The sequence below is a fragment of the Elephas maximus genome, chromosome 1, assembly GCF_024166365.1.
Source record: "Elephas maximus indicus isolate mEleMax1 chromosome 1, mEleMax1 primary haplotype, whole genome shotgun sequence".
In the NCBI taxonomy this organism is placed as follows: Eukaryota; Metazoa; Chordata; class Mammalia; order Proboscidea; family Elephantidae; genus Elephas; species Elephas maximus.
This window is the reverse complement of record NC_064819.1, coordinates 73,104,681-73,120,582: the sequence shown is the minus strand read 5'-3', so window position 1 is coordinate 73,120,582 and position 15,902 is coordinate 73,104,681. Positions and strand designations below refer to the sequence as shown.

The 15,902-nt window shown below is 43.7% G+C and overlaps 1 protein-coding gene across 3 annotated transcripts; it reads right to left on the bottom strand.

Annotated features, from left to right (window-relative positions):
* Positions 1 to 2,352: 2,352 nt before the first annotated feature.
* Positions 2,353 to 15,631, bottom strand: TRIM38 (tripartite motif containing 38). Of its 3 annotated transcripts, none has more exons than XM_049885292.1 (8): positions 15,542 to 15,631; positions 14,915 to 15,152; positions 12,768 to 13,324; positions 9,424 to 9,519; positions 7,660 to 7,890; positions 6,618 to 6,640; positions 6,410 to 6,522; positions 2,353 to 3,666 (listed from the first exon to the last, which is right to left on the bottom strand). In XM_049885292.1, exons 3-8 carry the CDS (start codon positions 13,176 to 13,178, stop codon positions 3,143 to 3,145), a joined length of 1,398 nt encoding a protein of 465 aa, XP_049741249.1. In that variant the 5' UTR covers positions 13,179 to 13,324; positions 14,915 to 15,152; positions 15,542 to 15,631; the 3' UTR covers positions 2,353 to 3,142. The 3 variants fall into 3 exon arrangements, with proteins under 3 accessions (XP_049741249.1, XP_049741245.1, XP_049741254.1); XM_049885288.1 differs by lacking the exon at positions 15,542 to 15,631 and adding an exon at positions 15,314 to 15,464; XM_049885297.1 differs by lacking the exons at positions 7,660 to 7,890; positions 15,542 to 15,631 and adding an exon at positions 15,314 to 15,465.
* Positions 15,632 to 15,902: the final 271 nt, after the last annotated feature.

Genomic DNA, 15,902 nt, shown 5'->3' with positions numbered 1-15,902 from the left:
GCCTGGCGGATTCGAACTGCTGACCTTTTGGTTAGCAGCTGTAGCTCTTAAGCACTACACAAGGTTTCCAGGAAAAGGCTATGCAACTTAAATTCCCTCGAGGGCTCAAGGAACAGTGTCCCCGCCGTTTTCGCAGACCCCGTGGAGCCTCGATTTCCCCGTAGGCAGCCTAGCCAGGAGACTGCCCTCAATCCCAGGCGCAGGCCCAAGTGACCGAGGCCTGGACTCAGTCCTCCGACTCCTGGTCCTGCCGGGATGGCGGGAGGCCACAGCCCAGGGCAGTGGCACGGGTCCTTCCTCCCACCCTACTCCGGATCGGGTACACCGGGTAGTTGCAACACCTTGCCGCTGCAGAAATGATTTCTTATTTCTATAGCTGGCCTGCATCCCAATCAATTTCTTATTTTATCTTTAGTACATCGTTCCTTATGGTTTCCAAAAGTTTGCTTTGTTAATTAAAAAAAAAAAAAAAAAACTTTAGTTGAATGCTTATTTTATCATTCTTTCTTGTTCAGCAATTTAAGTGTTTAAGGGAAGGATACAGAATTCCCTCTGAGCACAGTGCTCTAGGGCCTGCCAATGTTAGGGATGCCGCCTGGATTGCAGGATGCCGAGGTAGAGATAAAACCCCCAAACCAAACTCAGCTGCCATTGAGTTGATTCTGACTCATAGCGACCCCATAGGACAGAATAGAACTGCCCTACAGGGTTTCCGAGGAGCGGCTGGTGGATTCAAACTGCCAACCTTTTGGTTAGCAGCCTGAGCTCTTAACCACTGTGTCATCAGGGCTCCAAGGTACAGTTTAGTTTAGCAATATTCATGCTGTGCCTTCATTTACCCTGTGTTCGAAAGTGGCCTTTCTCACTTATCAAGTGGGTCCTAGGCCCCAGACCTGGATTAGTGTGCTGGGTCTGTAGGGGCAGAGAATAAATAAGACAGGGGTTTTGTTTCTAGCTACTACCCAGCCTGTATTAATATGACTATAATGTCCGAGGCTGGGAAATGTTGGTGACTGTCTGAACTCTTCTCTTTCTTACTTTGGGCAGAAATGGATGCCCAACCATGCCTCTGACATCCAAATATGGCTCTTTTGCTTTATTTCCTTTATGCCCAGAGTGATTTCTTGAGGGGAGTTTGCAATTATCATATGTTCATTTTTCTTGTTGCACTGGATAGTAGTCTATCATCTGGGGAGGCTTAAAAATTAACGGACATTCATACTTTACTTCCTTTGAGAAGAATTACTATATAATTGGTGATGTCAGAGGACCTTAACATCAGCAAACATCAATTTTTGTACTTTAGATGAAGGTTTACATAACAAACTAGCTTCTCATTAAACAATTAGTACACATATTGCTTTGTGACATTGGTTACCAACCCCGCAACATGTCAACACTCTCTCCCCTTCTTGACCTTGGGTTCCCTATTACCAGCTTTCCTGTCCCCTCCTGCCTTCGAGTCTTTGCCTCTAGGCTGGTGTGCCCCTTTAGTCTGTTTTATGGGCCTGTCTAATCTTTGGTGGAAGGGTGAACCTCAGGAGTGACTTACTGAGCTAAAAGGGTATCTGGGGGCCATCTCTTGGGGGTCCTCCAGTCTCTGTCAGGCCAGTAAGTCTGGTCTTTTTTTGTGAGTTAGAGTTTTGTTCTACAATTTCTCTAGCTCTGTCCCGGACTCCCTATTGTGATCTCTGTCAGAGCACTGGGTTGTGGTAGCCAGGCACCATCCAGTTGTACTGGACTCAGTCTGGTGGAGGCTGTGGTAGTTAAGGTCCATTAGTCCTTTGGACTAATCTTTCCCTTGTGTGTTTGGTTTTCTTCATTCTCCCTTGCTCCTGACCGGATAAGACCAGTGGAATATCTTAGTGGCCGCTCACAAGGTTTTAAGACCCCAGATATCACTTACCAAAGTAGAATATAGAACATTCTTCTTATAAACTATGTTGTGCCAATTGAGCTAGATGTTCCACAGCCCTCAGCCCAGTAATTCGGTCCCTCTGACAGCAAACATCACTTTTTATATCAACTATAAATTACTATGAAATTTAACAATTTAGTGACTTTTTCTTGTCATTGGTAATGTTGTTTGTGTGTTGACTGACTTTATTGTCCTCCGTTGGCCCACTCTAGTAGAATATGGAATATAGCTTTGAGAATAAACCTCTAGAGAATTAAGGTCTATTTGATCATATCTGAATAAAAATAAAGACTGTCAACAATCATTTCAGCAACGAGTATTTGTTAAGGTTTATAAACATTTCAAGACAGTTGGCTTTAGCACATTCTGGAAAACATAGAATTCTTTTTGAGAACTGAGTTCCCTGTCAGAATTTATTTTTACTCTTAATTGCCTTCCTATTTCAAGCATCTCGTTGTAAGCTAATTTTAACTTCTGTCTCACACTTTACTTTGTTATTGCCTACATCATCTAGGATTGCAGCTCAGATTACTAACCAGCCTGCCAGTGGTTGGAAGATTAACTATTTTAATCTTCCTGCTCTATTACACAGTAAAAAAAGAAAGAAAGAAATAAAACAAAACCCGCTGCTATCAAGTCAGTTCTAACTCATAGTGACCTTATAGGACAGAGTAGAACTACCCCATAAGGTTTCCAAGGCTATAAATCTTTACAGAAGCAGACTGTGACATCGTTCTCCTGAGGAGCAGCTGGTGGTATCAAACCGCCAACCTTTCAGTTTGCAGCCAAGTGCTTTAACCACTGCACCACCAGGGCTCCTTTTTATGCAGTAGGCAGAGACAATTGCAACTTTCTCTCATCCCCTACATACCCGTTCAAATGGCCTCAAAACAGGGAGAGAACACAGGCTTCCTGGCCTCTGGGTCAGTCATTGACTTTTCCCTGCCCATCACTCAAGAACTTTTGGAAATCAAAACCCTGAATCCACTGAAGAGGGATAGACAAGACAATATATGGTCATTGCTACTATCTCACTTTCCCTCAGTTCAGGCTGACAATCTGTGGTATTTTTACAGTCTTTATATATCCATTCATTCCATGCATATTTATTAAGTGCACTGGGGAAAAAAGCAGTGAAGAAAGCAGTCCAAATCTCTCCCCTCACGGGATGTACATTATGTTCTCCGTGCTGGTTAAATCAAGACGGAGACTTTACTTCTTTCTTTACTCATCTGGAGGAGGTAGGAACAAAGGAGAGTATTGATAAACTTGGAAATAGGGCCGGAGTGTATCAGAGAAGGAGGCCTTTGGGAAGGTGAAAATGTGGGAACCGGTGGTCATGTTATAAAAGGATACAACTCCACCCTCACAGTCCAGTAAAACCCCCACAACCAGGGGCTTCTCCTTTAGATGAAGGTAAACTGGGAGAGAGGTAAGTGCTATATAGCCTTTCTTTTTGCACAGCCTGATGGTCCAGAATCCAAACTCAGGCTTCTGCTTCATGCTCTTGTCTCTCTGCACATTTTCTATACAAACTCCTAAGTCCCACCCAGTTCCTTCTCCCACATCTACTTCAAAGTAGTGTCTTCCTGAGGTGAAACCCTCACAGCCCAGGACACAGGGGAAGGCACTAAATCTCTTGGAAGAAGTGTCAAGATTGTCCTGGGAGCATCCACGAGTCACTTGTCTCCGATCCTCAGACAGAATTAGTTCACGATGAGCTGTATCTGGATCCAGAGTCACACTGACTGCAAAGAAAGACAATATTTTTTTGGTGTTGAAAGCATAGTTCATTTTCAATAAAATCAGCCTGTGTTTGAATCTAAGCATTGTTTCTTACTAGCTGTGTAAGCTTTGGCAAGGCATTTAACTCTCTGAGGCTCAGTTTTGTTAAATATAAAGTCGAAATTGTCATACCTGTTGCAGAGCATGATGGGGAGGAATGAAGGAGCTAACATACATTTGGTGCCTGTAAAATTCCTCACACATGGTAAGTGGCCAATAAATGGTAGTAATAGTAATATCATCATTGTCATCATCTTCATCATCATCACTGACTTAGTCACTCAGAGAGCTTAAGGACCAGAACTACCTAGAGCTGATATGGTTACTGTCCTCTCCAAAGACCTTCCTCTCCCTCGTGGATCTTCCAGTAATCCTGGAATACTGGGACAGAAAGGAGTCCTTCCCCATGTCCATTGATAACTACCAACACTGAGGATCAAAGAAGGAACCTGACTCAGCTAATGTCATAGCTTGTTATTGGAAGACCCACAGTTCTACCTAGACCTCAGACACGCACCCAGTCCCATGACTTTTAAGTGTAAGCTCCTCTTTCTTACTTCAGATAAGGTTCAATAGGGATTAGTTTAAGGTAATACACAAAGGACCAATACACATTAAAAAAAAAAAAAATTGGCTAGAATCAAGCAAGACAGAAAAAATATGGTAAACCAAAATATTTTAGCAATAATATATAATAATAAGCAATGCAACTTTAAAAATGAAAGGTAGTAATAAAATGTTTTAGCAAGAGAGTTAAGAAGTCTATGTGTTACTGGGCTAAACACTGATCAGCTGGACTGTGGCAAGAAGAGAAATAAAGTATTCTGAAACATGTCCTGTTCTCTGTTTGCCCCTCCAGACCATTCTCCACCTTTTCTACCCCACTCTGTCCCAAGGAAGGCTGACCTCTGTGGATATATCAAACAGGCTCCCTTCCCTTTGACTTCTGTGTGATTCAGCCACTGGAAAGCATTAGAAGACACCATGGGGTCAGAAGGAAGCAGAGTAAGGAGTATTTAGTACCACTGTCCCTCCCTATTAGCTATGATTTGGATGGTCTGTTCTTCTATCTTGGCTATAGTTGCCTAGAATTACAGCTCCCTATGCCTGTCACTTGAGGCCCAGGAAAGGTGATGTCTCCCCACTATCAAAGCCCTGGGTTCTTCACTCTCCTTGTTGATTCCTCTCTTCCTTACTTTTGAAAATAACTCCTTTATTACTCTATTGGCACCCTTTATCACTAGTCTGCCCTCAACAAAGTTTGGGGTTTCAATTTACATTCCCTGAATGATCCAGGAAAACTCAGGTTAAGAAATTAACAGGTTTACAAATTGGTAATACCATTTAAAGGACAAAATGTCAATTGGACTTTAAAAATTCCATCTATATATTGTTTATAAACCCACTACCCACTGCCATCGAGTTGATTCCGACTCCTAGCGACCCTATAGGACAGAGTAGAACTGCACCATAGAGTTTCCAAAGAGCGTTTATAAGTGATACATGTAACAAAAAAATACAGAAAGGTTAAAAGTTAAAAAATGGATAATATATTTATATAGCTGCTATAGCTATTCAATGTTGTCAAAAGATATTAAGTGAAAGCATTATTAAGGATGAAGAGGGTCACCTCATAAAGATAAAATGTACTATCTGCTAGGAAGATACCACAATTCTAAACATGCATGCCCTAATATAGCCTCTAAATCTACAAATCAAAAATTACAGAATTACAAAGAGAAAGACAATTCTACAATCACCCCTATGACCGTGAAATATTTTAACAGCCTTCTCTCCATAATGGATAGATCATGGCAGATGAAACAAATAGAAAACATGAAAGATTTAACAAAAAACAATCCAGATCTAACAGTCACATATAAAATCCAGAAACTAATAAGCAGATAATATGCACTTTTTTCAGGTATTTTGATGCTGTTAACTGCCCTTAAGTTGGCCCCAACTCATGGCGACCCCATGCACAAAAAGATCAGACTACTGTGATCCATAAGGTTTCTACCACATCATCTCAGGTTAGGTAAGATTTTGCAGCCAAATGAGTTATGAAAACACTCAGTTTTCAGAGCTTTTTGAATTTTGTAATTGTAGATAAGGGATTGTGAAAGTATGGCAAGTACCATTTAAGAGAATCAAAGGAGCGGGAAGCTGAGCTTTTGAAGTCGGTAAAACGTGGTTTTGGTTACAGTTCTAACATTTACCATCTCTGTTATCTGGGCCAAGTCCTTAAAACCATTTGGATCACAGCCCATAATACTCACCTTTCTTGCACTGCTGACAGTTGACTGAAATAAAAGTGATAGATGCTATAATTGCAGCTAATACCACGATGTGGTTTTGATCATGTGCCAGGCACTGTGCTAAGCATTTCCACATGTTCATGCATTTAATTTTCATGATAATCCAATGCAGTAGGAATATTTAATGTTTCCATTTTTCAGATTGGGAAACTGAAGCAGTGATTTGCCTGGGGTCCCACAGCTAATACATGGGAAAGCAAGGATTTGAAGGGTCTGCACAGATAACCGGTATGCTGTGCCTCCTGTCTGAGCATTGGAACTAACAAGGAAGAGTGTGACGGCTCCACTGAAAACAACAAACGACCTCTCAGGGACAGGTCATGAACTCAGTTACTGCTTAAGTTCTCTTCTGTCCACATAGCGCGTAGAGATTTTTGAGTTCACTTACCTTGATGGCTTCTTAGCATTTTCTTCACATCAAAGTAAAGCTCAGGAACATTGTACATGTTGTTAAGCTCCAGGGAGATGGGTTCTGGTGTTTCTAGCTTCACAGCCCAACTCCTAAAACAAGCAGAGTTCCAAGACTTCTTCAGTGCTGCATTCCATTCACCTCTATATACCCCAACCCTCCCCTCCTACATTCATACAACACTTACCTCTTCAAAGTGTCCTTCACATCCTATAGAGGAAGAAAGACAAAAGGTGAGTGTGGGAACATCAGTATTTCATGGGGCTTGGCATGTGGAGCTGTTCTCTATAAACCCACTTTCCAAAGGTGTAAAGAGAACAACTCCAGCCTTAGGTATTGATGGATGCCCAGAGATAACGGCCACATCCCAGTCCCCTTGGAGATTCCACATGGTAGGACATTTACCAACCTCTGAGTCTCTTAATTTTCCTTTCTGAAGTCTGAGGGGAGCTGTAATGTTCACAATCACGTCAACCTGTGGGCTACTTGGAGAAGGGGCCAGAAGCTTTGCCCATGTCCCCTTTGACAAGACTTGCTTTTGGTGATCCAATTTCCTTCTGAGTGAGCCCATATTGGAGATCTTTTATGATGAAGGTCGTTAGTGGTGAATCCATGCACAGCCCCTGACTGGGTCACTAAAGTGATGGCAGTAGGTGTCACATAGTGGTGATACAGCCAAGCTACACTCTCAACCCTACAGTGTACTACTAGTAGGAGCCAAGTGTAACAGTCCAAGGTGTTAATTTCAATGTGCTGGACCCTTCATGCAGCTGTAAGGAGACCTTGTAATATCTCTGGAGCAAGGGCTCTTCAAGCAAATAAGGGAAAAGGTTCTCTCTCATTTTGGCTGCCCCACTTTATCATCACCACTCACCTGGAAGAGTATTTCAGGAGAGAGTCTGAATGTCAGGGTTCTGTGCACAAAGCCCAAGGGGAAAATGGTGGAGAAAGTCATTCCATGGTTCTGTTGGGCTCACCAAGCTACATCCACCCAGATGGGCTGTATTTTTCTAATTATCACAAGGCTCCCCTATAGACTAGTAGAGGCCATCCTGAAGATACTGATGCATATTTAAAAGAAACATTACTTTAAATTTCCCCTGCTAATATGCTGCTTTTGAGTAAGGCGGGCAGTCCTTACAAATTTTTTTCATGCTTCCTTACCATTCCCCTCTTTAATAGATCAATCACAGATACTTTCTTTTCCTCCTCCAAGCCCACAGCCTCACCTGTAGCAATTCCTGGGGTGAGCCCTGACATTTATCCTCCAGATCCAGGATGTAGCTCATAAGTTCACAGCTCTTCAGCTCCAGGCTTTCATCATTGTCCTTCAGTCTCCTTAGAGTCTGTTCTTCTTCCCTCTCCAGCTTCCACAGACAAAGCTTCTCCTCTTCATGCAAGAAGATTTGGAGATTCTGAAAGTCAGACTGTATTTTTTTTCTCTGAGCCTCTATCTTCTCCTAGAGACATGAAAAAATGCTCAGTAATTGTGGCAGTATTTTTCCATGAGCCTCTTGAGCTAGAAGAATGTTCCAGGTTCCCTGTAGCAGAGTCATGTCTGGGACGCAAGCACTCAGCTGTGTGACGGGTTATCCCCGATTCTCCACAATCACATTATTTACTTCTGTCTTCTCCAGCCAACATACAGGAGAAGGGTGGGGGTCAGGGTACTAGATAATTTTATTATTGAAATAGGGCCAAGTTCAAACACTTTATCAGTTTTGAGGATAAAAACCAATTTTTATTTGAATTGTAAGAAGGTATCTCTGAGTCTGAGGGAATTTCCTGAAGCAAAAGTTTGTAATGAATATCAACAAAACTGGATTTTAAGGGAACCAGACTGATAGAAGAGTCCATCATTCTCAACTGCAGGAGGTCCTGGATTGGCATGCTTTTATTATGAATTAACTGAGAAATATTTATCCATCAGTCTAGGGTCAAATGGTCATTTAATCATCCCCATGTGTAAGACTGGCAGAAACCAAATGATATACCTTATGGAGCTCAGCTTGCATTTTGGGGACGTAGAGTTACAATTTCCAGTAGTGCTTACTCAATTTATGCAGCACTTCAATGCCTGTGATGCTGTGGTAGAAGGTCATTGAGTTAGGATGAAGTGGAGCTTTTTTTCTGTAGAAGACGGGTACAGCCTTAACTCTTGTATTGATGGGGTTTCCATATATTTTGGTTACAGTCAAGTCCCTTCCCTTTCCCCAAGATCCCTGAAATGAGGGAAGTAAGAGTGTCCTCTGAGAACTAAACTTTAACCTTAAGACCCTTGGTGTCAAGGGTCAGGGAAGAGATCGGAAAACACGCTTGAAAGAGGCAAAATAGGGCTGTGGGATTTAACTGAAAGCTGATAGATTATGTAAGTATTTCCATAAAGGAATGTGGTTGTGAGAATGGGGAAGCTGGCTAGCCCTGGTAATATCCTCAGAGACCCCATCTTCCTGCAGTTACAAGTATGTAGGTTCTTGCAGCAGTTAGGGTCCTCATTATATATTAAATGGGTTTCCCACATCAGCCTCATGAGCTTGAGGAATATGAATCCTACCTTGGAGTGAGTCTGTTTCTAGAATGATCACAAACTCAGATTTTTACCTTTCATTTGGTTATTTGAGCCTGAAAGGCTGAAAGCCAGCTCCTGTACTGTAGTAACTGCCAAGCTAATAAGGTTGAGGCCTTCAAACCAGTAAGGTATTTTGAGGTATTTAAAATTCAAATCTAGTCAAGGCTGGTTCTAGGTAAATGAACACAAATTCTACTTCTGCTCACAGAGGTATCAGGAATTCTAGCCTACTGTTGAAGAATTTAAGGTGTGGGGGGTAAAAGCTAAATTCCCACGGATGTAAATAAATAAAAACAAAAAATGGTTTCTTCTGCTATTTGGTCTGGTTTAGTGAGAATAAGCCATCATTGTCTGCCTCAACTATCCCCTGGGGATGAGCTCTAGGATGGAAAATAGCTTGAGATCGATAAACTCAGATTCTTACCTTCCATTCGTTTATTTGCTTTGTCATCAATACTTTCAGATTCACACATTCATCGTTGAGTTGCCTCAAGTTTGTCACAACTTTCTCAAGTTTTTCCTGAAGGAAAAATTCAGTGAGTAAGGTCAATTCAAGCTGCCAATGCTTCATTAGGCATCTAAATGTGTCTGTTCCCATGGGGAATCCCAGCTCCTCAAGATATGTTAGCATAACAGTGAATATTTATTGAGTCCTATGGTTTGACAGAGTCCTTAGGTGGTACAAATGGCTAAGCACTCAACAACTAGACAAAGGGTTGGCGGTTGGAACCCACACAGAGGTACCTCAGAAGACAGGCCTGGTGATCTGTTTCTGGAAGTTCCTGGCCCTTGAAAACTGTATGAAGCAGTTATACCCTGCACACACTGGGTTGCCATGAATCACAATCGACTCAACTGACGACAACAACACAGTTTGGCAGGGAGCATGCTAAGGGCTGTAGTTGCAGTAATATATTTGATCCCCTCAGCAACCTGAGCAATGGATAGGATTCTTAACATTTTTTCTGCAATAGAAACTGAGGATTAGAAAAGGTTTAAGTAACTTGCCCAAGGCACTATTAACTACTCAGTGGTTGAGCTGTGATTCCAACTTCCATTGATGCCCAAGTGTTTGGCACGCATAGAACTTTGTAGGAGTTATGGGTGGGTCAGGAAGGAAAGACATGCGTGATGGCTGGAGTTACTAGAAACAGGTAATGGAGGAAGGGGCCCTGTTATCTTTAAAAGGATAGTATCATGAAATCAACTTAAAAAGATTCACTTACTGTGTAAAGCTTGGCACAGTGGTTAAGAGCTTGGCTGCTAACCAAAAGGCTGGCAGTTCGAATCCACCAGCTGCTCCTTGGAAACCCTATGGGGCAGTTCTACTCTGTCCTATAGGATCACTACAAGTTGGAATTGACTCAATGGCAATGAGCTTATGGGTTATGTCAAGCTTTTAGTTTATTTTAAAAAATAGTTGCTCTCATTTTCATAGAAAGCAATTTGAAGCTGAACCAAATTGCAAATTTTGGTCAACACTGAAAGAATTGGCTCCTGTCCTTCTGTAAACCCAACAAGTATACTTTTCAATTTTCTAGCATTCTCAAGGAAGGGCCCTATGTAACTAACAAAAGCCTGCATTGCCCTTGTTATATCCCAAGTGCTATTCTGAGCTTTACATATACTATTAATGTCCTTAAAGCTCAGAACAATCTCCATTTTACAGATGGGGAAATCAAGGCATGAAGACATTAAAGATCTCTTATTACTGCTGTGAAAATAAAATATTAAATAATTTGTCCAAAGTTATCCATCTAGCAAGTGGCAGAAGTAGAATTTCAACCTGAGCAATCTGGCTCCTGAGTCTGTGTTTATAACCATTACCCTGAGCTGCTCCTCTTCTTACTATGTGGGGGGAAAGTAATTAAAATGTGAATATTCACATTACAGTTATTATCTGTTCCATGAAGCTTAAGAAAGAGCCACTGTGTGTTGAACGGTATTGACATGTCCTTATGAAGAATCAGGAGCTTTAATATAAGACCACCTCCACACCCATGGAGCAGGGAACAAGGAGTCCCACAATGGGGACAAGATCTTCTAGGCAAGACAGAGAAGGAATGTGGCAGTGGACTATTCTCACGGCTCCTTCATTTTGCCACGCCAAGGGCAGCTGTCCTTTGCGTGATCTTGCATGAGAAATCCAGGAGTTGCCCCAAATCACTCCCTCTCCTTCATCATCTACAACCAATCATTTCCAAACCCTTCGATTTTCTTCCTGAATCTTGCTTGAAACTTCCCTCTTCCCTTTCTTATTGGAATAATTTGAATTTTACTCCTTGATAGTCCTTATGCTTTATCCATGCCAGGATGATCTTTTCATTTTTGGTGTTTCATTATTCTCAAGGTTACGTATTTTATATGTTGAATGTTGTTGTTGTTAGTTGCCATTGAGTAGATTCTGACTCATGGCGACCCTCCGTGTGCAGAGTAGAACTGCGTTCCTTAGGTTTTCAAGGCTGTGACCTTTCAGAAGCAGATGGCCAGGCCTTTCTTCTGAGGTGTCTCGGGGTGAGTTCGAACTGCCAACCTTTCAGCTAGTAGTCCAGCGCTTAACCGTATGTACCACCCAGCCATTTGCTCCATCCTCAGAGTGATCTTTTCAATGACAACCTGACCCATCATTTCCCAAATGAACATCTCCTAGTGGTCTGTACCATGATGGGCTAGGATACAGACTCCGAGCTGATAACAAGTTTCTGGGCCCCAACCTTCTTTCCCATGTCATCATTTGCCTTTCCCTACACACAGTCCCCATCCTTGTCACCATGAGTCAGGAAAGCTCTCACTGCCATGCATTTGCATGTGCAATCCCCTCTGCCTGGAATGCCCTCTCTTTTCTCCATCCCTCTATATATGGTTAACTTTTGTGTCCTTCAAGAGTCACTTCTTCCAGGAAAGCTTCCCTGATATCACTCCCTATTCCCTGCTCCCTCTTGTCACCCAAAACAGAGGGTGCCAGGCAGTCTTTTTTGCAGGTTTTTCTTCCCTACTAAGGTCCTTGGGTAGCACAAATGGTTTGTACTTGACTACTAACCTAAAGGTTGGTGGTTCGAATCCACCCAGGGGCACTGTGGAACAAAGGACTGTGACTTCCTTCTGTAAAGACTATAGCCAAGAAAACCCTAAGGAGCAGTTCTACTCTATAACACATGAGGTCTCCTTTGGAATCGACTTGAAGGCAACTTTTTTTTTTTCAATGTTTCCTCCAAGAATGTAGAAGCCCCAGTGGCACAGTGGCTAAGAGCTAGGCCGCTAACCAAAAAGTCAGCAGTTCGAATCCACCAGCCTCTCCTTTGAAACCCTATGGAAACCCTGTCCTATAGGGTTGCTATGAGTTGGAATTGACTTGACAACAATGGGCTTGGGCTGAAAATGTAGGCTATCTAAAAGGTAGTGTGTCTTTTTCCCCTGTATTTTGATACCCTACAACGTGGGTCCCATTGTGGTTTTTTTAAACGGTATACCCAGTGTGAAGCCATAAAACATGCAGATGTGGGTTTGACCACAATGTGTTCTAGGACAGGGGGAAGTTCACTCTATCCAGAATGGATAGAGACAAGAGTCTGACCATCTTGCTGAAAGTCAGGATGGACAGTCTGGACTTGATTTAGTGAGGACCCATCAAAACTGTTTTTCAGAAGAATGACACAACGAAAGCTGCACTTCCGGATCATAATCTTGGGTTTCAGACTAAACAATCTCAGGTCTTGGAGAACAGCATGAGACCAGGCCTTGGCGAGCCTCTCTGGCCCCCACACTCACCTTGTACCCCTGGCTTACATCTTCGACAAGAGCCGTGGTGTGCCCTTTGTGCTTCGGTGCCCGCTCACAGCGCCAGCAGATGAGCTGGCCCTCATCTTCGCAGAACAGGTGGAGTTGCTCTCCGTGTTCTTCACATACCATTTCACAGTTCATCTCCTTGATGGCCTCAATGAGGCTTCCCAGCTGCTTGTTGGGCCGGACGCTCGCCGTTTGAAAGGGGGCTCGGCACTGAGGACATAAGAACTTCTCTTCCTGTGGTTTCATGTGCCTTATGTTCTCAAAGAAGCCCACTATGCATAAGTGGCAGTAGCTGTGTCCACAGCTGATGCTCACTGGGTCAGCCATCAAGTTTAAGCAGATGGAGCAGGTGGCTTCCTCCCTCATCTTTTTTGCAGGTGTGGCTGAGGCCATGGCTTTTATTAAAAACCTTGAACAGTGGATCTAGAAGCAGAGATAAAGCAGCCAGAATTTTCAACAGTGATGGAAATACACCTCACATGAGCCTCTGTGTGATGAGTTGGCTGTCACTGGACTGCACGGGTCTTAAAGTCTTCTTTCTAGAGAGAAGAAATGGACTAGAATCTAGAAGATGCATAAACATCTAGCTGTGTTGTCTAATATGGTAGCTATTACCACATATAGCTGTTTAATTAAAATGAAATAAAATTAAAATTCAGTTTCTCAGTCTTAGTAGCCACATGTGGCTGGTGGCTATATGACAGCCCAGATCTAGGACATTCCATCAGTGCAAAAATTCTCTTGGACCAAGTGCTGAGACAAATAGAGGAGTAAGGAAGGTGTCCTCACAGAAGTTGCCCCAAGAGAGAGAAATCAGTGAGGGAGTGTGAAACTTTCACATCCTAGTGAACATCAAGAATTCTCTTTTTGACTGGTAGCAACACTGGAGTAATTAAGTGGTCTGTGAAGTTTCTAGGAAACCCTGGTGGTGTAGTAATGGTTAACTGCTATGGCTGCTAAGTAAGAGGTGGGCAGTTCGAATCCCCCAGGTGCTCCTTGGAAACTCTATGGGGCAGTTCTACTCTGTCCTATAGGGTCACTATGAGTCAGAATTGACTCGACAGTGGTGGGTTTGGTTTTTGGTTTTGTGAAGTTTCCATTGACATAATCAAGTTTGAATCCCCCACGCCCAGATCTCTCTACCCTGCCCTCACTCCAAGATGAAAAAAATTCCGGAGATTAATAAAGTCTCAGTGGAGACCCGCCAGGGGAATATGAAAATAACCAAGGCAACTAGAAGAACCGGTTTGTCCTTTTTCCAACCTCCCTCCTGCTACTTCTGGGAAAAAAAAAAACAAAACCCAACCCCATTGCTGTGGAGTGGATACTGACTCATAGCAACCCTACAGGACAGAATAGGAGTCTCCACAGGGTTTCCAAGGCCGTAATCTTTACAGAAGCAGACTGCCACATCTTTCTCCCGTGGAGCAGCTGGTGGGTTCAGACTGCTGATCTTTCAGTTATCAGCCAAGTGTTTAATCATTGCGCCACCAGGGCTCCTTTCATGGTACTTAGGGAGAGAGTACTAGAAAGAGAGATAGAGAGGGGAAGGGTTAGTCTGGGGAGCAGAGCTCCCAGAGAACTAGGGCCTTGACTGTCCCTTCTCCAGGTCAGGACTGCCTCCCAGAAGTCCAGGGTGATTGGAGCACAGGGAGTTCGCAGAACTTGTGGGCAAGCGTGGCCAGGACGTGGGGGAGGTGGGAAAGGAGGCAGGTGGGGGCAATCAAGCCTCTGTGGGATCCCTGGTGCTGGACCCCCTAATGTCCATCAGTAAAGACCCAGCCACCAGAGACAGCAAAGGAATCTGACCTCTCACCCCCTGCTGCAGCTGTTTCAGGAACCTAGTCCTGTTTCCCTCTTCCCATCCCTGAGAGTTTGGGAGAAAAATCGAAAAGTGACCTTTCCTTTGAACTGACTGAGCCTGGAATTAAAAACAGGATTTTGACTAAAGTTAACAGATCTATGGAGCCCTGGTGGCGCAATGGTTAAGAGCTCAGCTGCTAACCAAAACATCGGCAGGCAGTTCCAATCCACCAGCCGCTCCTTGGAAACCCTATGGGGCAGTTCTACCCCGTCCTATAGGGTCCCTGTGAGTTGGAATCGACACAACTGCAATGGTTTTGGTTTACCGGATAGGTGTTTTCCCTCTGATAATCAGGACCGTTCTCTTGGAGCCACACAGAGTGTCATCTTGGAGAATTCTATTCCTCGGCAGATGATTTCTATCAAAGGATACACGAAGCCCCTCTCTGCCCGGGCTGCTGCGCTGCTAGGGAAGAAGTGCCTCCCCTCTTCTGAAGTCCCAGGGTGCTGTCCTGGCCTTCAGTCACCTCACAACCCGGATCTTCTGAAATGTGGCACGGAGGGCTGGTGAAAGAGAAAGGAAACACGAGTGAGAGCTATAAGGAAAAATTCTGACGATTTTCAGATTTGGAGAGGCTCTCGCACCACGAAGCGTACCTACCCCACCCCTCACCCACACACACACATTCACACACGCAGAAATCATATCCCTCCACCAAGAAAACCTGGGCCTGGGCCTTTCCCAAGTTCGTTGCTCCACAGCCGACCGTCACATATTCCCTGCTAGTCCCCTCTGTAGCGGCCACTTTCGGAGTGTGGGTAGAGAAGTTAACTCAGACCGGGTTAAACTCAGAAGTGAAACCACTGTGGAAGGCGGAGCCCCAAAAGATCCCGGAAGGAAACAGTGAAGTTGAAGTGGAGGGAAAACAAAAAAGCTAGCTTTATAAACTTACTTCCTCAAAACGCTTCTCACAGCAGCGCTCAAGGGAGGGCCCAACGTCCGCTGGCAGGAAGACTTGCTGGGTCTGAGCACTCTGATTAACTTTGGCAGAGACAGATCCAGAAAGTAAAGCTCGTCCTCCGAGGCAGTTCTGAGCCATTCGGTTTGGGACTTTCGAATCCTGGCAGTTTCTTGAATTAGCAGTTTTCCTTTCACCGGTGATGTTCCTGAGTTTCAGTTGGTTGCATCCATGGGGCTAGATGTAGGCAGGAGAATCCTTCCAGGGAATTGGGCAGGGAAGAGTTCATCTGAGAAACAAGAGTCCAGTTTGGGATATCTCGACCTATTCCCTGTTTGTTTTTCCTGAAACACAG